Source organism: Tribolium madens, unplaced genomic scaffold (genome assembly GCF_015345945.1).
Source record: "Tribolium madens isolate multiple individuals breed KSU strain unplaced genomic scaffold, Tmad_KSU_1.1 Scaffold_2;HRSCAF=44;Tcas5.2_LGX, whole genome shotgun sequence".
In the NCBI taxonomy this organism is placed as follows: Eukaryota; Metazoa; Arthropoda; class Insecta; order Coleoptera; family Tenebrionidae; genus Tribolium; species Tribolium madens.
The window spans coordinates 6,081,848-6,103,182 of NW_025400995.1; the positions used below are offsets into that span (position 1 = coordinate 6,081,848).

Sequence of the window (21,335 nt, forward strand, 5' to 3'; positions counted from 1 at the left end):
TGGTCATTCGTTAGGTGAGATAAGAAGAAAAATCTGATTCAACATCAAATAAAATTGTCTATTTTACCATTAAAATATATTGAAACCGTTAATACAATAGCACAGTCCTTTTTTCTAAGCAAAATCGATGGTTTTGATACGGCAATTTCAATTGTGGGTTTAAATGCTGAACAAGCCCTGTCAAAAATTTATTAATTTAATCAGATATTTTGGGATTATTGTCACGATCGTTCCAGGGCACTGATGAAATCACCATATCGACTCCAATCAATTGCTCATAATAAAATCACGTTCAATGCATCCCTGTTTCTAAAAAATTTAGATACAACAATGAGAATTTAAAGCTGTACAGTAATTTAATTAAATTGGAATTTATTACTTTGAACGTGTTTTAGAATGTGTTAAGATAAATCGCTGTATATTTCGAATAAACAAATAGAATATAAATATTTAACAACAAACTTCAGTGTTAATGTCATTTCTGAAGCAACATTTACTATGTGTACATTTAATAAGTTACAATGATAATACACCCATTGAAATAAATCAAGGCTGTCAGTAAATATCGATACAGTTTAGATGGCGGCTGAGAGAAATCAGTTAAAGGGTTTTTAACGACCCTTTTGGACATCGATCGTCTCATTTATCGTCTGTCAGGACAAGCGAGTTCGCACTCTCCCAAAGGTTCCAACCTTAGTGACCGGTTCACATCCAACAAATATCTGACCGACCTTTGGGCCTCCTTTTGACATTCCTGTTTTCCATCGCACAATTCAAATACTTTGGTCAAAAATAGGACGTTGCATTGACGAGTGGGGGCAAACCAGCTATTATTACTCTGGAAAGAAATCAATCAAAAGTCATCCCTTCACTAAAAACTAACTTACACATAGGAGACACATCTGATGCATGTTACACGCCGTCTCAAAAACTCTGGCATAGTGACTCAGAGCCGTAGCTACCTCATTGCACGCTCTTTGAACTTTGGGACACTCCTCTGCAACGAAAATATTAATAAAGACACGCCTCGCCTGTCATTGTTTACCGAAAACTGTTTGTTCTAAAATCTCAGAGGGTGCTCGATAATTTTGCTCTTCGCAGTCTTCGTCGCCTTGGGAGCACTTGATGTTATTATCCCCCTCTGGATTTTTCTCTCTATCTTCGTCGACAGCTTGCTTTCTCGGTACTGACACTCTTTTATCTTCCGAAATGTCATAATCGTCGCTTTTATGTTGCTTTAATCGCTCCTTTTCCTTCTCGACGCTTAGTTTGTATTCGCCTAAGGCCCGTCGCATCTTTTCCAAGCTGTAAGCGGCCGCTAATCGCGAAATAACTCGGTCCTTCACTTCTTGGATTTCTTGGGAATCGCTAGAACCCTCGTGAGCCCCGGTGAATTTAAGCGCATCGTCGATGATTGTGTCCTCCATGTTTTTCAGTTTTGCGTCCATTTCGGACAGTTTTAATTCTTCGAATTTGTTCTTTTTGTCCGACTCTTTCTTGCTCGGTTGGTCGTGGTTTTTGAACGACTGGAGTGGGTATTCGGCGTTTCGTTTACTGGCCAAGGCGATTGCTTTATGGTAGCGTTCCAACAGCCACTGTTTGTCGAGTTCGTCATCGGATTTCTTGCGCCGGTCTAAGCCGAAGTAATCAGACCAATTGATTGATTTTTTCTGGATTTGGAGAGGCTTCTCGCTTATTATTCCAGATACCTCTTCTTTGGACGTGCTTGCTTTTTTCGAAGATGTCACTTTTGGTTTTGTTTCTTTAGCGAGTTCTTTTTTGGCCGTTTTGGATTTTTCGGGTTTGAAGGTTGCGGGTTTTTCGGTTGTAACGGTTCCGAAAATGTTACTCAAGTCTTTGGCTACTTTTGGATCGGTCTTTTCAACTGAATCTTTTTTGGTTGTTGAACGTTTATGCTCGTGGGTGATTTCTGATTGCGGGGGTTCATAGCTGCTGCTTCTCTTTGATACGGGAAAGCGTTTCATTGGATACGACCGCTGTCTGGATTCGTATTTCCGTTCTCTTTTATGGTGTTTGTTTTTAGTCCAGTCGTAATAATTTGAATCGGTGTCTCTATCGTCGTCATCTTGATATTTGTTATAGAAATCATCTCTTGAATTGTAGTTGTATAAATAAGGAGAGTCGTTTAAGTCTGAGTCGTAGTATTTGTTGCGTTTTCTTAATCCAATGCTGTCCAATCCAAGACCGGGATAATAAGACCTCTTTTTGTTTTCATTGTTGTAGTAAACCCTTGGATGATTGTATAAATTAGGATAGTTTCGGTATTTCTCCCAAAGTTCTCTAATTAGTTGACTATAATCGTCATCGTTCCCTTCTTGGTAATTTTCGGAATTTGGCAGAAAACTTTGTGCTAATTCCTCTAATTGTCGTTCTTTATCCTCCTCCAAGCGCTCTCTAAATGAGGAGGAAATTCTCTTTTTAACATCATCATCACGATTAGCACGCCCTGAATCGAGATAAGAACCGTCTTCCAGATAATCTAATAAAAATTGTTCGAATGCCGGATTCTTGTCCAGGTCACGATCTAAAATCAATTTAAGTTCGATAAAATTTTCGGATATTTTTTTAAAGTTTCACCTGTGTTATATTCAGATGGAGATAAAAATGCAAGGTCATCAGGACCATCTAACGAATATCCATATTCTCCTAAACTGTCATCGTCATATCTAGAAAATTCAGATAAATCTCTTTGGCGTCGATCAATTGCATTTAATGCGCTCCGAAGAGAATCCTCTTGAGCCCACGTCAATCCAATTATTATCAGTAACAGCCTTCCAACACTAGAGATTTTGTGTAACCCCATTCTTAAAGCAAAGCAAAAATTACACAACTTTCTACTATCATAAATGCTGATTTAAAATGAGTTAAAGATGAAAGAAACCTGTTGAGTTTAATTTCTTTGATTTGCTATTTATAAAATACATCATTTATAATTTACTAATGAATTTTTTGATGTTGCCTTAAGCAAATTGATCAAAATCAAAGCTCACTTTTATTCAAATAAAAGATTAATTATCTTCTAAATATAAACCACCCATTGACATTAAGCCAAATAAAATAAATTTATTTGTTCTAGGAAGCACAGGAAATTGCTGACGACAACCAACTTACCCTTAATGCTTCATACAGCCGGTTTTGTCAAAATTTGATGATGATAAACGAATTTCCACAGCACGAATACCCTTAGAATCGAAACGCTGGATTGTTTATATACACGCAGACGCATAGCGTCTCGAGCATCGGGTCGATAATATATTTGACTCAAAAAGGAAAAAATTGAAAAACATGAATGTTTACGGCTGACTTTTGACATTAAACGTACACAAAAATGGTTATTGCATGTGTTGTTATAAGTATGTGTTAAATGCACGTATGAAGCTTTTGTTTACTTTTCAAAATCACTTTTGCAATCAAGAAAAGTATTTGTCTTAATCTAAGTCTAGATATGTTGGTTTTCTTATTCTGTTTACCCTTTTTGAGAAGCTTTACTATACGTTTGGGATCTTTCTATCACTTGACTTTTTGTTAGTTCTAGAAGCTTGCTTGAATTCAGTTAATTTTTTTTTTTTATTTAAAAATCTAATACATAAATATATACAAAATTCATTAATACATTACAATAAAATATGGCAAGCATTAAGGATACACATTTTACGTACTTATTGTACTGCAACCTTTGGTCAGAAATATCAGAACTAACTGACAATACTAATAAATTAAAACCTACATAAAGCTTTGGTTTTTATTTGATTTTAACATCTCCAAGTTTGATGACTCCAAAAAATGACTTTCCAGGTTCAAATAAGGAATATCTCGCTTCGGATAAATCCACCAGACTAATCTTGTCATTCTCATTCAAGTAATTCGCCGCCGCGGTAAAGCAGGTATTGCCTTTCATTACCCTTTCCGATGAATGTGTCATTGTAGTACACTGCAAAAGAGTTTCATTTTCATTCCTGTACACCCTAAAGCCATTCGTGTCGTGTATGTCGTAATAAAAAATCTGAAAGTAGGATATTATTTAAGTTGGTGACAAATAAAAACCTCTACTTGGGCATAGATGAAATATAATCCTGGTTCTTTGACGGTCAAAAGTCCGTCGGAAAAAGAAAAGTACTGGTCCATGCCGAGTTTACTGAACCAATCACTTTCGACCCAATCAACGTAAGTTGTATGAGGATGACGGAGGTGGCCGTTACCGTTGAAATTCTCGTGTTGACCGTAGACGTACTTAGACGTATCTCCAGAAAAATGAGCGCTAGGCAAAGGACGCATTCTGCCAGTTCTTACTTGATGTTCGTCCAGTTCGAGACGTCGTTGGCGATGTCTGGTATGTGCGGTTATAAATTCGAAGTCAGGATTCTCCTAATATCATAATATCAAAACTTGTTGTGAAACACAAAAAACTAATAATAACATTTTGAGCTTTCTATTTTTTAATGATTTCTTGATAAAATATAATCAATAAAACAATTTTGATTTTTCACAAGTTTTTTGCTTGTCTATGTGAAAGCCACTTTTTTGTACAATTGTCAAATTGGAGAAAAGAAGATTTGAAAAGTTAATGTGCTCCTAAATTCCTAATGTGGAGGAGTAACATACCCTTGTGCTTGGAGAACCTTCAGACTGCATAATGCGAGACTTTCTGGAGTTGAAAGGTCTGGGAGATGATGTCCAATCCTGCTCTTCAGAATGTGTTTTTGTTTCTGGATAAAATGGGAATCTGAAGGAGCTGAAAATTTTTAAATGGTTAATATGTTAGTATATTTTTTCTGGAGGCTGTTCCAAACATGTACCTTGGCGGTGTGGTGTAATAATGAGGGTAGTTTTTCTTCAAAGTGTTATTTCTTCGTCGTTCTTCACCGTATTGTTCTGCATTGACAGTAGGTTCGTCTTCTGTATATCCAGTAATACTCCTTTTTTCTCTTGGAGGTGCCGTGGCTTCTTTTGCATCTTTTGTGTATGGCTCTCCTGTGAGTTTTGAAATATTATCAGATTCCAATTGGTCGTAATAAGTATCGTCGTATATATCGGCACCGTCAAAATCCAAGTAATATTCGTTTGCTGTGTCGTCCCAATTCGGATAATCGTCGTTTAGGTTAAAGTTGGTTTTAGTATTGTTGCGCTAAAAATGAAAACCAAATTGTACGAAACTGAGAGAATTTCACTATAATTACAGGTGAGATGATAAAAGGCAACGTCACTACATTCGTGCTTGTTGTAATAGGTTAGTGCTTAGTTGTTATTGAAAATAAATAAATGTGGGTTTATGGGCCGCGTTTTGACGGTCATTTTCCATAAAAGGATGATTATTTTTGATCCGGCGATAAATCAATAACATTGTACATTATGTAACCTTTCTAAAAATAATTTGGTTGAAAGTGGCACCCATTGAAACAATGTCGCAGGACAGTTTAAAATCACATCAATAGCGGACCTCCCTATCTCTCATTTTCAGGCCAAGCTGGCTTAATACAGAGAAAACCTCTCATCCTGTATTTCGGAATGAAACATTAACATTTAATGGAATTACAGCCACAAGCGCCGATTTTTCAAATTGTCGTCGCGTGCTCATTTTTTCGCTCATCTACTACAAAATTATCTGATTGTTGTTACAGTGAAGATTCAGTTATACGAGCTTTGATAAACCGCTTTAAACTAGTTTTTTTTTTTCAAAAAAAAAACAATGGGTGTACTTAGAATGTGTACATGCGTATTGCGATTACATGAAAAATTATTATGATTTTATTTCAAGATTTCAGTTATTTCTTTAGGTTAATAGGATAATACGTTTTTTTTTAATCCGAGTGGGTCCCATTCAGTTTAATCTACTTTATTGTTTTACCGTACCTGCTTTACTCGTTCGTTATAATTTGTACTCGTAATGGACTATTTGCCCAGGTTATGAACTAATAAAAGTGAAAGGAAAAATTATTATTTTATATTTCAATGACATATCATCAAATTTAAAATAGTCAGGCTAGTAGCGCCCCGAAATACCCATAAAATCGGCGTCAGTAGTTTCAACAAAAGGAAATCTCTGAAGAAACAATTGAATTCGAGCAAATACTGGTATTTAACTTTGGATTTTGTGTAATTACAATGATTTACTGTTTCTGACATTAGTTGAACGGATGTTTATAAAGACTTTTATCCAATTAATGCTTTAAAAAAAGATTAAAAAACATGTTCAAACAGGCATATAATACTCCAATTAATTTCAACATAAAAAGAATGTTTGTATCCACTCTTTCTAAAATGGACTTCAATAAAATCAAAGTGAATTTTGTTAAAAATACTCGTTTTAAATCGCTTTCTGTTTTTTCATTGTGTGGTTTTACTGTAAATAGAAATTAGTCAAAACTGAAATCACCCTTTTCGTGGAAGCCTACCTATTTACTTATGTTATGACAATACACATTTAACTAATTGAGTAATTATACAATATAAATATTTACATGTTTTAATTTAGTTGATAATAAAATATGCTGAAATTGTTCAAGATTTCACTTAAGAAATAAGTTTGCTTTTGAAATAATTAACTTGTTTATATTAAAAATTACATTACTTGTCGGAAAGTCTTTAGAATTTAATGACTAATAAAACCAACATCAGTCAGCTTCTAAAATTTTTATCAAACGCATTATAACTTTAATCTGTTTAACCACGAGCTTCCTGTATAAGAAAATTATGCCGAAAAGTAGTCATCATTATCAAAAAAAAACTGTTTGTTTTGTGGAGAACAATTGGGTTGATATCTTCCTAGTGCACTGTTATTGTTCACACAACTGGAATGCAAGGACAAAATACAGCAACTCAAATTCTTGTAATAATTTATTTATAATCGCGACTACCAGAGATGAAAGATTTTTTCCCATGTTGTTTTGATGATCTGTACATTAGCATTGCTTGTTTATCAATTTATCAACGAATGATAGATCAGCTTCCAAGAAATGAATCAAACTGATTAAGTATTATGAAAAACTTACATTGATCTCTTCCTCAATTTTCTCCTGGAGACTCTTAATCGTTGCCTTAAGTGAATCAACTTCTTCCTTCAACTCTTGCATCCCATTAATGGAAATAAATGTGATGGCAATCATTAACGACATTGCGGCAAGTAGAATGAGTGCAGCAATAACAAAAATTTTGCTGCTTCTGTCATGTATAGCAGAATTTGGTTTTTTAATAAAAGCGCGATGATCTTCTTGGATCGGGAGCTTACATTCTTCATTCTTCATTTTACTAAGTCAAGTCAAGTTTTTCAGGCCCGCACTTTGCCACTAAAACACGAACACTGCTAGGTTTTTAACTTGGTGCTGCTTATTTGAAGCGCGATGCAACTTAAGTCCAGTCAAGGACTTAAGTCGCATTGATTTCGTTTGTTATCGTTCAGTAATCACTGCGTCATCCCTTGTGGGGGTTCGACGAGGCATTAACAGATCGACGACCTCCGCGAATGTACAAATATTTTTCACTAATACTTCCCGTGGGTGGAAAATAGTTTAAAATATGTTTATTTATGTCCCAGTTCAACACGTGTTTTTTGCGAACTCAACTAGCATTCGATGGTATCGCGCTACAAACTTGAACTTGACATTGGGACTACGAAATGCATTTCTCAGATAACTCTGATAAATGACCCTAATTTGTTGCATAACGCTGTATTTTTAATTGGGATTTATAGGGGCGCTGGAGGTTTCCATGACCTAGGGCGTTCCCAATCTGCTCTGAGCCCAGATTTGGCAACATCAAGGGCAATAGATCAAGAGCACGTAATGTTAGTTCTATTTCATCTAATAATTTATCTTAATTTTTTCATTCGGTAAATCTGTTAACCCCCATTAGGCCACGGCGAAGAATGTGGGCAAAGTGACCTTTGACTCGTTTATTCTTCCTCGACATGACCCACCTCACCTATATGTTTCATTTGTTTTTAAAAGGTTTACTTCGGGTCATATTGTGCTACTCCGCACCAAACAAGAGAAAATAAAACGGGGACAAAAGTGCAATAACTGTCGCTTAGCTCGGGCCAAGTCAAGAAATTTGTTCAAATTTCTATTTCTGGCCACTTAGAAAAACACGACGCTTCTTTGGGAATTTCCAGTTTTGTTTTTTAAATCTCTATTTAATTACAATTTAGGTTTGTACTTTAAGTCGTTCAAATTTAAAAATAGCTAAATAAGTTTGATTATTTGGAAATGAAGATTAATTAGATTTTGATAACCTTTGTGTTTCCTATTTAGCTAATCTTTGTCGGAAAGGTCCAAATTGATTAAAGTTCAGTCATACAATGTGTTAAAATGTGAGAGAATCAGGAAGTGTCAATTATTGCGGCTAACAGCGTTCGCCGACTAAACTGACTTCTTTAATAGAATTTATTAGAATTTATTTTAAGAAAAACCTTTTGAAATATTTATAGCTCAGAGATATCAGATGTAATTTGAAAGGTGGGTAAGTGGAAATATTTGAACCAATTTTTGAAGATATATTGTTGAAGTCTATTTATAATAATTGACGTATCCCGAAACTATTTGTAATTAGTATCTGTGAAAGCAATCAAAATTTTTGTAAACAAGAGCAAAGTTACTTAATTATTTTCTACGTCACGCTGAAGACATCCAAGATTTAATACGGACGGCGCCTTTAGATCAAATTCAATTTGCATGCACTAATAAAGACATCGTTATTTTGAAAGCCAGACACTTCCCACTAATCACTAATCGCATACAAATCACTTTTATTATTAATTGCTGTCTCACCCACAAATCGTTTTAATGAAATTTTTCAATTCAATTTTTCTTACCTTCTTTAATATATCTCAACCCTTGACATGTGCGTAGGTATTTCTCCTATGTCGTGACCTACTTACCCCTCATCAACCATTCGTCTTCTGTCCTTTCGTTTTTTACAAGCAACGAGATTAATGCAATTTATCACCGAAGAAAAAATGGATGGCGGATTTTATATGTAGTGCTATTTTTAACACTTTGATGACCCACAAACACTCAAGAATGATGTCAAAGGACTAAGAAAAACATCCTTTGTTTGCTGTTTCTCAAGTCATCCTCACAGCCGAAAGCTTTTCAAATCAACTTAATTTAATCCACCTTTAAATCAAATAAACAGAGTAAAATTTAAGTGGATAGGCCTTTTCACTACAACTCAAAAAGGAAAAAATACCTATCTACTCAATTTTGGATTTTTTGTTTTTATTTTAAATTTTTGTTACTGTGAAGGCAAGGCTAATTACTCAAGCGAGGAAAAAGGGATGTTTATTTATTTAGTTGCTGTAGTTGGAATGTAAAATCTTGAATAAACTGAGTGGAGTTTTCAGTTCAGTGAAAATCTACGTTCAAAAGAATATTTTTAATGGGATTTTAATACTTTATTATTGTAACTTGAGAAACGTATGGTGCACAAATGAACCAAATCCGTCTTATTTTCGTTGCTTTCTCAAGGTCTTACTAAAATAACAACACATGTTGTTACACAATACGCAGATTTAGCAAAAAATAAGGCTAGAAGTCAATCACCTTTAAAAAATTGATAACAAGCGTAAATATTGCTACGATTGCACAATTTTCCCTGAAAAATGTTTTATGAATTATTTTTCCGTATATTGTTACATTCTTTAGGAAGTAACATTTCTCACTTGAGAAATTGACATATTTATTGATTTCTCTAAATATAATAAAGTCTGATTCTTAATCAAAAATCACCAATTATTCGGTGAAGCGGCGCATCCACCATTTTTTTGACCATTGTTTGATTGTGATAATTTAGTAGTTGAGTGTGATCTTGAGTGCGAGGTTTAGAGGTAAACAGGGTGTAGATTTAACATAATATAACACTTGTTGGGGCCTAATTCTGTTAGACGAATCGGTGCATGCGCTTTTGAAGTGTGTTTCGGGGGCGATTGGTGGCAAACAGAGAAGGTTGTAGGTTTCTGGGGACGCAGGGTGTGCTAATCGATTCGAACCAAAGTTGAAAAATTTTAGAAATGTGAATGCGTTTGACTGGTGTCCAGGTAGGTGTTATTTAGTCAGTCATTTAGAGTTAATTTTGAATCGATACTGCTTGTGGTTTTTCTTTTGTTTTTAACGCATAGGTCCATTGTTTCATATCGACCATCGCTCGGTTTAACATCACCTGTCATTAAATAAATTCATATTTGGCTCGTTTGTTGTTAAATGTGGTAATTCGGTTGTGCAATATTTAGGAATTCAGCTCCAATTCGAACGTTTTTTAGGAGCATTTTTGTTGATCAATCAAAGGATATGATGCTGCTTATTTGATAATTTGGACTATCCTTAATTGATCGGATGTGCGATTCACTGTTAATTTTTTTTGGGGGGATTGACTCGATTAGAGCAGAATGGAAACTGAAAAGAAGGAATATAGGTAAAAAAAAAATAAAAAAATAAAACAAAAATGACATTCGAATCTTGAAGGCTCGTTTTGCCAGTGCCGATGTATCACAATGATTACAACATTTGGTCAGTATTAAAAAACTGTATTGGAAAAGAATTAAGCAAAATCACAATGCCAGTGGTATTTAATGAACCATTAAGCTTCCTGCAAAGGATGGCTGAATATATGGAATATTCACATCTGCTTCGTTTGGCTTCGCAACAACAAGATCCCATAACTCGAATGCAATATGTCATAGGTAGTATAATTTTCGATTATTATCAGATAGTAAACAAAAAAATTGACAGGTTTTGCCGTCAGTGCTCTAGGTAAGTGATTGTCAAATTATTGTTTCTACCGCAGTTGGAATTGGGAGTTTCTTCTGGTAGCTAATGTCTGAATAAATAGTTAATTCGTCTGCCAGAAAAATTCCCAATCCCAAGTGCGCTGGAAACAACAATTTGACTATTAGGTACTTGCGTTAGCATCTAACTGGGAACGTCTTGGTAAACCATTTAATCCTCTATTGGGAGAAACTTACGAGTTAGAAAGAGAAGAATTTAAAATAATTTGTGAACAAGTCAGTCATCATCCACCAGTCTCAGCTTTTCACGCTGAAAGCAAAGATTGGGTATTTCACGGTTCAATCCACCCAAAATTAAAATTTTGGGGAAAGAGTGTCGAAATTCAACCAAAAGGCACAGTCACTGTTGAGTTTCCTAAGTAATATTATTTATTTTTGTAGTCAGTTAGTAAGCCAGAATTTTAGACTAAATGAGGCCTACACTTGGAGCAATGTTCAGTGTTGTGTTCACAATATTATTGTTGGAAAACTATGGATGGAACAATGTGGGACGATGGAAATCATTAATCACTCGACTGGACATAAGGCCCACTTGACATTCAAACCCGCAGGATGGAATTCCAAGGATTTGCATCGAGTGGAAGGCTACATTATGGATAAATCGAAGCGTAAACTATTTTTCATTTACGGAAAATGGACCGAGTTTATTAAATGCACAGACTATACATCCTACGAGGATTACTTGAAAGAAAATTCGCACAAATTTAAGCGCGATGGCGACAAGAGTAAGAGTCCAAGCGATTCTCCATCTCACACTTCCAGGAAAGTTTTGCAAAAATTGAATAGCTTGAAAGTTAGTCCTTTCAAGTCAAACACAAGTCAAGAGGTAAGTTACTCGATCGATCGATACATATTTTTGACAACCTTTCCAGAGTATGGATGAATGTGCTCCTCCTGACATTCCGGATGGCATGGTTCCAAAAAGCGATTCTACCTACTCTATTGATATCTCCAATTCGATAACAATCTGGAAAGTTAAACCTCGGCCAATGCAAAGCAGTGACGTAAGCACAAGTAGTTAAATGATTCATTTTTTTACTTTTTTTTTTTCAGTATTACCAGTTTACTGAATTCGCCATGTCCTTAAATGAACTGGAACCTGGAATGGAGACAAGTTTATGTCCAACCGACTCACGTCTTCGACCGGACATACGAAAGTTGGAGCAGGGCGATATTGATGGAGCCGCTATTGAAAAAACCCGTCTCGAGGAGAAACAAAGAGATGCGAATAAACACCGCAAAAGCAAGAAAGGGACAGAGTGGAGTCCCAGGTAATGTGCTGAAAATGAGTTATTGTTGTGGATTATTGCTTCGTTCCAGGTGGTTTAACTCGGGGATTAATCCATACACCAAGCAGGAGGATTGGATCTACAATGGGAATTACTGGAAGAGGGAATACACCGATAATCCTGATATATTTTAAATCAGTCAGTAGCCGATCGATCGGATAGAATTTAGGAATTTAATGTGAAATATATAAATTTTGACCACCAGTTTGGCAATGTTGACAGTGTATTAATCCTTAGCCTGATTCATTTGTTGGAGATCGAAATTAATTATGCCTTGATGATTTTGTAGACAACGTGCTCAAGGATAAGTACCTTCGCGCTTGGTCATAGGAAACGTTATATAATATCAATGTCTGTGCCAAAAGAGCACTTTACCATCATAGTTTACTTGTATAGCGCTTTATTGCTTCCAAAAATTGGAAAATACGTATCTACCTGTCCTTACAAATATCACCTATGCAATAATTTTCAAGCAGGGACTTAGTTCTTGTTTGTTGATATCAATGTGTATGTTCACGAACTTGTAGATTTATTCGATAAAATCGGCGCAACGCATTATGGTTGCCATACTGATATTTTCGTAATCTTTTAGGACACTATAAATAGATTTAGTTACCAGTTGCGAATCATTGTTGCAAATAATTGTCTATATAAAGTAGGTAGTGGCCTGATACTTATTGCAAAATTAGAAATTCAGTTCAAAAATTGTTTTTGTACAATTTATTCGATTTAATTGCATTTTTTTATTACGAAGGATCATATGATATACAGTGATGTAGGTAAAATTAAGGTATACACAGTATATTGAGAATTATGTTTTGATCTGTACATTATTAACCAATAAATATTTTATTATTATTTATGCCAACATTATTGATTTATTTTCTACCAACCCGAAACGCGGAAACTGCGCTGGTTGCCTGCATATAAGGCGTGGGCGTGATAAACTATGAACTTTATTCCTCTTGCTTCATTTCAACAATTTTGGCAACACTGCATTACTGATTAGTGTTGTATGACATTATTGACATTTAGAACATAATATTACATCTGTGATATTACATGTGAATGTCACATGTGTGTCTAAGTTACATAAAAAGTATTTGATAAATCTGATTTTGAAAAATAGAAAAAAATCCACATTAACAAGCAACATTAAACGTTTAAATAAACTAAAAAAAAATACAGTCTTTTGAAACATTTATAATGGCTTTACGTTGGGGCATTGTAAGTGCAGGCAAAATTTGCCATGATTTTGTCACTGCTCTTCAAACTCATCCAAAGTCTGAGCACCAAGTTGTAGCCGTTGCGGCTCGGGCATTGTCAAGTGCCGAAAATTTTGCCAAAAGCCATGGAATTCCTAAATCTTATGAAGGTTATATTAAAATTGCTGAAGACAAAGATATTGGTAAGGAAAATTCTTGGTTTATTCTATTTCATTATTGTGTTGTAGACATTGCATATATTGGAACTCTAAATCCTCAACATTTTGAAGTGGCTAAAATGATGCTAGAACATGGTAAACATGTCCTGTGCGAGAAACCGCTCACAATGAATGAAAAACAAACACGCGAGTTGGTGGATATTGCCAAAAAAAATAATTTGTTTTTGATGGAAGCTATTTGGAGTAGATGCTTTCCTGCATATCAGGAGTTAAAAAAGGTTTTGGATTCTGGCATTATTGGGGATGTACTTCAAGTGAATGCTTCTTTTGGATTCAATTTACTAAATGTTGAGAGAATGAGGTAAATATTTTTGTGGTTTAAGTGAGTTAAGGAAACATAAATCACTTCTAGGTTAAAAGAACTAGGTGGTGGAACGATACTTGATTTGGGAGTTTATGTTTTGCAGTTTCAACAGCTGGTTTTCAAAGGAGCTACTCCGACGAAAGTTCTAGCTGTTGGTGGTCTGAACAGTGAAGGAACCGATGACTATACAAGTTCTATCTGGACATATCCCGGTGATAAAGTGGCAAATTTGACAACGTCAGCAAAAGCGCAATATCCTAACGAAGCAGTAATAATTGGAACTAAAGGAATAATAAGAGTTCCAGATTTTTGGTGCTGCACTGAATTTATCACTCCCGAAAGAACGCACAAATTTGATTTGCCAAAAACGGATATTCATTTCAATTTCCACAAAAGCGTCGGTTTGTCATATGAGAGCCAACACGTTAGAGAATGTATCAAAGCCGGTGAGATAAAACATACGAAATGTTTTTTACATTTTATACATTTCTATTTTCTAGGTAAAACCGAAAGTCCTCTTTTGACTCATGCGGAATCAATCCAGTTGGCTCATCACATGGATACATTAAGACAGTTAGTTGGGGTTGTTTTCCCAGAGGATAAATAACGAGATACACTGATCGACCGGCATAATTATCGCATCACTTAAATTTTAAGATTTAAAATGCCTAAATGGTTCTGAAATAGTACAAAAATTGATGATGTAGGATAGTAGCATTATCAAGTAACTCAGTCGACTATGGATTTTTCAAAAACAATTGGTGTAGATTCATTGTTTACTGAATAAATGTTAAATTATCAAAATCACTGCTAATTTTCGAGAGACAACAATTAAAAACTGAGCTTCTTTCCAGGCTTGAGGAGGCAATACTAGGTATTAATGATTGTCTCCGAATGTAACAAAAGCTTATCTAAGCTAAAAAACTGATCCGCACGGAATTCGCTGTTTTATTTCTTTTGACGTTCATTAAATTGTAGTTTAATTGTAGAAGTTTAAGTAGTAATTTTAGTTTAACTTAACGTTAATTAGCTAATTAATTAATTTTTGATGCATTTATTTTTTTAAGCGTTATTTCAATAAAAAAATTTAATTCAAAATTGATGCGACAATTTTGCCGGTGAGTGTATATACTTACTAATATTTTTGTACAATAAAATATCAATAAACTGATAAATCAAATTTGTTTTTAAGTGCATAACCTTTAACCTAAATCATAACTTTTATGATAATGATAACTTTTATTATAAAATAGCGTTAACTTTCCATCAGTAGGTAGTAGTAATACCAAACATGGCATTGAAATGGGGTATAGTTTCAGCAGGCAGAATCTGTCACGATTTTGTGACAGCAGTTCAAACATACCCAGAAACCGACCATAAAATTGTAGCAGTTGGTGCTAGATCATTAAATAATGCCCAAAAATTTGCCAAAGATCACAAAATTCCAAAAGCCTACGAAGGCTATGAAGGGATTGCAAAAGACAAAGAAGTAGGTAAGTAAGCCATTTTTTTCTCCATTCATCGAAAATATTTATTTTTGATTTTTCAAGATATCGTATATGTTGGAAATTTAAATCCCCAACATTTTGAAGTTTCAAAATTAATGTTAGAGCATGGAAAGCATGTTTTATGTGAAAAACCTTTTACTATGAATGAAAAACAAACTCGGAAACTTGTGGAACTCGCACATCAAAAGAATTTGTTTTTAATGGAAGCAATATGGTCTCGCTGTTTTCCAGCTTACAAGGAAATGAAGAGATTGATTGATTCTGGAGCTATTGGTGAAGTTCTTTTTGCTTCAGTTCATTTTGGACACGCTTTACAACATGTTGAGAGACTCAAGTAAGACCCTTACTAAAAAAAATGCATATTCTTATTATTAAAAAAGAGCTATAGAAATGGGAGGTGGTGCCATCTTAGATTTGGGCGTCTACATATTGCAATTCCAACAATATGTTTTCCGTGGATTGCGTCCAATCAAAATTGCCGTCAATGGTCATTTGAATGACAAAAAAACCGACGAAAGTGCCGGTGTTATTATCACCTATCCTGATGGCAAGATGGCAGTTGTTAGCACTTCAGCAAGGATATCTTTACCAAATGAAGGAATTGTTGTTGGTACCAAAGGTACAATCAGAATGCCCGATTTTTGGTGTCCCACTCAACTTATTACGCCCGAGAAAACTTACCAGTACGAGTTGCCTAAATCACCAGTTGCTTTCTTTCATAAGAATAGTGCTGGGTTGGCTTTTGAAGCTGAAGAAGCTCGTCAATGTATAAAAGCAGGTTGGAATGAACAATGTCTTGTTTCTTAGTGTTACTTTTGGCTTGCATTTTAGGTAAAATAGAAAGTGCTCATATGTCTCACCTTGAATCAATTGAACTTGCCCAGCTGATGGATTTAATGAGGAAAGAAGTTGGGGTTGTTTTTCCACAAGATTTTGAATAAATAAACAGCTTTGTTGAGAGAACTTTGTGTGTTTTACTGGTTGCGTGTATGATTGATTACACGGTGGGGGTCATTGCATAAAACACGAGTTGCTGGTTTACAATTTTATTAATAATACAAAAAAACACATTACATGACATGAATAATAAATAGTACATGTTAACAAAAGTAATAAGAATAAACAATAACATACTTACAAACATATAGGTTTTCTAAACATATAGTACAAAGAAACAAAATATTGCAGTCTTTTGTTTTATAATATTTAAAGTAAATAAGTATAATAATAAACATCACCAAATAACAGATATTGCACGAAAATTTAGACTAATAAAAAATATGATTGCATTTAAGTTTGTTCCGAAAATACTTACGATACAAGCACGTAAAGAAAATTTTTGAAGGTCACTTTTATAGTACCTAGCCAAGTTGTCGATAGTAAAAAGTAACGCAGAAGGTTAGTTTAATTTGGTGGAAAAGTAGGTATGATGATTGGCATATGACTGTTAATGGCGTTGGTAGGGTGTATGAATGAATGGTCAAAAAACGACATCCCTATCTTATGCGCATTAGATGATGAGTCAGGTACAGTAACAGTTTGAGAATTTGTGAAGAAATGATGGGCGTCCTGGGAAGCAGGTACTGTGGAATGAATTGGTTCTTTAATAGGCACTGTTTGAGACTTAAGAATCGGTGGTTTATTTATATGCTCACGACTGGCATGTAGCACACACTGATACCGATGTCGGAAATGTAGGTCGCAATGTTCACACTTGAACCTCTTGTTTAAGTGTTTCCAGTAGTGATGCAATGCTAAGCTCGCCTTAGTGTGATATCTGTTCACGTTGGAGCTTTTGCAGAGAACGCAATACAGTCCTTTGCGAGCGACAATTTTGGCCATGTACTTCTTGGACACCTCCATCGTGGTTGAACTTGAGGCCTGTTGCATCTCGCTGTTTAAGTTCCCATTGAGGTGCCGCAACACTTCGATTTCATTCAAATCCCAAAACGGCAACACCATTTTTTTCGGTCGACTTTGTTTCCGAGAACGCTTCGTCAAAGTCGACTTCGCTTGCGCCCCAGTCGTTAGGCTCGAATGAGATACCATGTGCGCCATAACAGAAGATTGATTCTCAAAGGCAAAATCGCACAAACAACATCGATACTTTAAATTAGGGTTGACATTCTCTTTGGAGTTGTCGGATTTTGCGGGAGATGTAGTGCTGTGACGGTGCGTGTATTGATGGGTTTCAAGTGACATGTCGTCCTCGAACTCGCAGCCGCACGTGGGGCAGACGAACAAAGGGAGTTCCATCTCTTCACCCTCTTCTTCGTCGACCTGGCTACCAACATCTCCCGCCTCAAGAAAATCCGACTGAATTCGATGATTCAAGTTCAACCGACTCATATCTTCAGCTCCTCGAGATTCCGATTCTGGCTCTGATCCATCGCTGGCTTCCATGTAGTTGAAAAGACGAGCAGCTCCGTGTTGTTTTGGAGTGTGATTCTTCCATTTGTTGTCGTTTTGAAGTAATCGATTACTGTGTTGAAGCAAAGCTGCAGCGGCACTCAACTCATGAGGCTTCAAACCTGTTTGGCTTTGACTAGAATCAAACACAATTAAACACGATTCGAGCTAATTATAAGTACTCACCTGCACGAAGATGATGATGTTGCCGTGCTATTATTGAAGGAAGTATTTCTCAAAATATTAGTTCCAGATCGGTTTCTCTGTTCCAAAGGACTAAAAATAACACATTTATTGCGTGTTGTATTTAATATATCGTACTTACTGATGCTCTTGTTGATGTACTGTCAATTGGGCGGGATCGTCAGCCAAAAAACTACATTTGCCGCAAGCTCTTTTATTGTGTACTTTTAGTACATGGGTTGCTAATCTTTCTGATCTCGCTGCTTTGTAATCACATAGACCACACACAAATGGTTTTAAATGAGTGTTCATGTGACGCTTTAAGCACCAGTTATCTACCCCCGACCAAGAGCAATAACAACAAGTGAAGCGTTTTTCGCCTTTCTTTTTTCCATTACCTTTAGAAATATTCCCAGATTTAATATTTGTAATTCCGTTCTTCATATCTGTACTATTACCTGGTCTGATATTATTAGCATTACGCGATATGTTATTAAATCCGTTTGGAATGGAAAGAGAATTAATATTTGCCAGCGAAGATATTGAATCCGGTGATTGATTTGTAGAATTTGCATTGTATTTTTGATAATACGACATTCCTGAAGCGTTTTTCGGAGGATGTCGGCGTATCCTGTTCAAATCATAAGGGTGCTCCCTATGCATTCGAAGGAAGTGCTTTTTAACATGATCCGCTCTATTGAATTGTTTCTGACAGACGTAACATTGGAACGGTTTCTCTTCGCGATGAATATTTTCATGCCTCGTAAATAAATCTCTGCGATCGGTAGCGTAGGGGCAATAGGTACAGGTATATCTTTTGGTCGAACTACTGGTTGCTTCGGAATTTGTAGAAACCACTTGATTGTTGAGATGATTATTTGTAGAACTCGAAGAGGATTGAAAATCGTCTAATATTTGAGAATTATTTATATGTGGTTTCGAACAATTGTTTTCTAATTTATTTTTGAGCCTTTGAAGGTATTTTGTGATTTCTTGCAAAATTGGATTATTTTTGGCCAAAGTGTCTGACGTTTCGTCGGTGTTGATATTATGTTGTCGACTCAAATGCATTCGTACACACCTTGCCCACGCACTTTCATATGGACATTGTGGACATTGAAAAGCTCTTAAATTTGAATGAGTCCCTAACCAATGTTCAGCAACTCTTGGGAGATATCCGACACAATCACATTCCGCGCATCGAAACAATTTCTGTGATGGATTGTAAGTGGCAATTTTCGATTGTGTCCATTGGAGAGCGTCTTCATTGGCGGTCCACTTATCTTCAACGGTTGTTGTTGTTGTTGTTGATTTGTGTTGTTGAAAAGTCGAATTGAGTATTCCTGTTGCGGGGAAACCATTTTGCATTAACGCAGCTAAGCCAAATGCAGTTAAATGTTCTTCCGGCTTTAAAATTGGATTGTCTACGTCATAATCAATCGGAGTTAAGCCACGATCCTGGTTTGTGGGGAGTCGTTCGGTTCCAGTTAATTCAGGCAAGCCGTCCTCGCCGTAAAGCTTCCTGGTTATTTCCTTGAACATGTCTTCATAGCAATCGATGGCAGTACCCGACATGGGCATTGCCACCTCCATAGTAGCGAAAGAGCCTCACTGATGAGGCCTATTTTTTTCCTGCGAAACCAATTAAGGTTTATTATTGGAGCGGAAATTAATTTTTACATGTAATATTTCGTATGTATCTTTTTATTGCTTGTAGAATGGGCATAATTTGTGGTTGTCTGCGGTCGAGGCTGGGCCGGATATCAAAATTTGGTATAGTTTCATGTTTTATGGGGTTATTGAATAATGTGTGATTTGATCGGATGCGCGAGTTGCGTTGGTAATGGATCACAAAAATATCCAAACGGTGTGACAGAGCGACTGATTTTTCGTGTCGTCGTGTGGACGAGGGTGTGGGGTGGGTCTGTATATCATGACGTGAACATGAAAATGTGTAAAAATTAGGAAAAAATTGAACCGAATGTGCGCAAGCAGTGGGCAAGTTCGCGGGGCGCGGGTCTTAGCGAATTGAGCGGAAATCGCGCAGGGTGGTAAGTTGTAAGTTGCATCCGTGCAAACCGCTTGTATGCAGAGCACGGTGGCCTTCAGAGGGTAGAAATCTTACCACTTGTGTGTCGGCAAAGGGCAGCATGACAGCTTCTCCTGTCGAATGCACCGATCACTGCATGTCACGAACCACTAGTACTATAGTACGGACTATGGAGAGCGTAACGAACGCATGGGACGTCTGCTTCTGCGATATCTGACCCACCCAACACTGCGGCACCCGCTGCCCGGGGCCCTCCGCCCCCGGCCCTACCCCCCCCCATGCCACCCCACTATCGCTCCCCGTTTCCCGACCCCGATCACCCCGCCCGGCCCACAACCACCTTTCGCGGCCGTTCCAGATCTCACCCTACTATACGCACAAGGCTGTTAGCGCGAGGGACATGGGGACGAACGAATTCCGACGCCCCCGACTCCTACATTCTCTAATACTCCGAAGCCGAACGATGCATCCGAGAATTAAGGGCCTCGTAGGGATGAGGGCGCAAGCTTCACCATCCACTAGAAGAAAGCTATCGGAGCTATCATATAAAAACTATTGCGCGAGGGGGTTCGTCTCTCGCGGGGAAGTTTAAGGGGTGGCTGGCAGGGGTTGCCAAGCAACCAGAATTACGGGAGGGTGAGCTCACCGAAGGCTGAACGGACTCAAAAGAACACCGATGTGCCGGAACTCGACGAACATTTATTTTCTACAAACTCACCTTTTTATATTACGTCTACACCTGATATGGACAACAAACCTGACGCGGATCATCATACAAAGTGCAATCACACAAAACAATCGATCAAAATCAAAACATTCTCATTCATTTCTACCTCTCATCTGTCAACAATTTTCTTTCAATAAATTTAAATACACTCAATTGAGCAAATACAATTTTGTACGCTTCTCAAAAGGGTCCTAAACCGGTTTGCCTTTTCCCAACAGGAGTTAATTGACGATAATAAAGCAATAATCTATTGTAGCCAAGATACTATTTGGTCAAACTAAATCACTTTTTTAGCATTTTGTTTCACTTCATCCTATGGAGTTGCAGACTACGGAAAATTTTATGTAATTCCAAGCCGACATGGATCATCTTTGTAGAACTTAATTAGGGTAATTAGTTTAATATATTGAATGTTAAATAAAGGACTCCCGGACAATATTAATGAGAACTTTATCGAATTAGTTGCACACCTAATGTGTCAATAAATCTGCTTCGTATAACAAAGTACCTCATTAATCTTTTAGTCTTTAATCGCAAAATTTTCCCAATTTAGCATTTTATCATCTAATAGGATATTCCCTTTGTAATGAGTAATGACTAATGACTAATGAGAGCTCATACAT

At 36.4% G+C, this 21,335-nt stretch overlaps 6 protein-coding genes across 12 annotated transcripts; 3 read left to right on the forward strand and 3 right to left on the reverse strand.

Moving 5' to 3' along the window:
• Positions 1-37: 37 nt before the first annotated feature.
• LOC123006754 lies at positions 38-3,380 on the reverse strand. The gene is made up of 5 exons (XM_044401492.1): positions 3,133-3,380; positions 2,599-2,825; positions 1,046-2,545; positions 888-997; positions 38-838 (listed from the first exon to the last, which is right to left on the reverse strand). Exons 2-5 carry the CDS (start codon positions 2,822-2,824, stop codon positions 644-646), a joined length of 2,031 nt encoding a protein of 676 aa, XP_044257427.1. The 5' UTR covers position 2,825; positions 3,133-3,380; the 3' UTR covers positions 38-643.
• A 184-nt stretch (positions 3,381-3,564) lies between these two features.
• LOC123006755 (protein eiger) lies at positions 3,565-7,499 on the reverse strand. The gene is made up of 5 exons (XM_044401493.1): positions 7,011-7,499; positions 4,818-5,146; positions 4,624-4,753; positions 4,072-4,386; positions 3,565-4,024 (listed from the first exon to the last, which is right to left on the reverse strand). Exons 1-5 carry the CDS (start codon positions 7,260-7,262, stop codon positions 3,764-3,766), a joined length of 1,287 nt encoding a protein of 428 aa, XP_044257428.1. The 5' UTR covers positions 7,263-7,499; the 3' UTR covers positions 3,565-3,763.
• A 2,173-nt stretch (positions 7,500-9,672) lies between these two features.
• On the forward strand, positions 9,673-12,947 carry LOC123006297 (oxysterol-binding protein-related protein 2). 5 transcript variants are annotated; one of them, XM_044400680.1, is made up of 10 exons: positions 9,673-9,841; positions 9,899-10,051; positions 10,394-10,425; positions 10,476-10,693; positions 10,743-10,763; positions 10,920-11,157; positions 11,204-11,624; positions 11,671-11,802; positions 11,852-12,069; positions 12,119-12,947. In XM_044400680.1, the coding sequence occupies exons 2-10, from the start codon at positions 10,031-10,033 to the stop codon at positions 12,219-12,221; spliced, it is 1,404 nt and encodes a 467-aa protein (XP_044256615.1). In that variant the 5' UTR covers positions 9,673-9,841; positions 9,899-10,030; the 3' UTR covers positions 12,222-12,947. The 5 variants fall into 5 exon arrangements, with proteins under 5 accessions (XP_044256615.1, XP_044256614.1, XP_044256617.1 ...); XM_044400682.1 differs by adding an exon at positions 10,133-10,219 and having other exon boundaries at positions 9,674-10,051; positions 10,274-10,425; XM_044400679.1 differs by having other exon boundaries at positions 9,673-10,051.
• Positions 12,948-13,095: 148 nt separating this feature from the next.
• On the forward strand, positions 13,096-15,009 carry LOC123006543 (trans-1,2-dihydrobenzene-1,2-diol dehydrogenase-like). The gene is made up of 4 exons (XM_044401104.1): positions 13,096-13,495; positions 13,541-13,832; positions 13,884-14,281; positions 14,336-15,009. Exons 1-4 carry the CDS (start codon positions 13,294-13,296, stop codon positions 14,440-14,442), a joined length of 999 nt encoding a protein of 332 aa, XP_044257039.1. The 5' UTR covers positions 13,096-13,293; the 3' UTR covers positions 14,443-15,009.
• Positions 15,010-15,096: 87 nt separating this feature from the next.
• Positions 15,097-16,399, forward strand: LOC123006541 (trans-1,2-dihydrobenzene-1,2-diol dehydrogenase-like). 2 transcript variants are annotated; one of them, XM_044401102.1, is made up of 4 exons: positions 15,097-15,328; positions 15,386-15,677; positions 15,724-16,121; positions 16,175-16,399. In XM_044401102.1, exons 1-4 carry the CDS (start codon positions 15,127-15,129, stop codon positions 16,282-16,284), a joined length of 1,002 nt encoding a protein of 333 aa, XP_044257037.1. In that variant the 5' UTR covers positions 15,097-15,126; the 3' UTR covers positions 16,285-16,399. The 2 variants fall into 2 exon arrangements, with proteins under 2 accessions (XP_044257037.1, XP_044257038.1); XM_044401103.1 differs by lacking the exon at positions 15,097-15,328 and having other exon boundaries at positions 15,522-15,677; positions 15,732-16,121; positions 16,175-16,389.
• LOC123006540 (zinc finger protein Xfin) lies at positions 16,381-20,226 on the reverse strand. 2 transcript variants are annotated; one of them, XM_044401101.1, is made up of 5 exons: positions 20,061-20,226; positions 18,394-19,567; positions 18,078-18,333; positions 17,939-18,028; positions 16,381-17,888 (listed from the first exon to the last, which is right to left on the reverse strand). In XM_044401101.1, the coding sequence occupies exons 2-5, from the start codon at positions 19,526-19,528 to the stop codon at positions 16,748-16,750; spliced, it is 2,622 nt and encodes an 873-aa protein (XP_044257036.1). In that variant the 5' UTR covers positions 19,529-19,567; positions 20,061-20,226; the 3' UTR covers positions 16,381-16,747. The 2 variants fall into 2 exon arrangements, with proteins under 2 accessions (XP_044257036.1, XP_044257035.1); XM_044401100.1 differs by having other exon boundaries at positions 18,078-19,567.
• Positions 20,227-21,335: the final 1,109 nt, after the last annotated feature.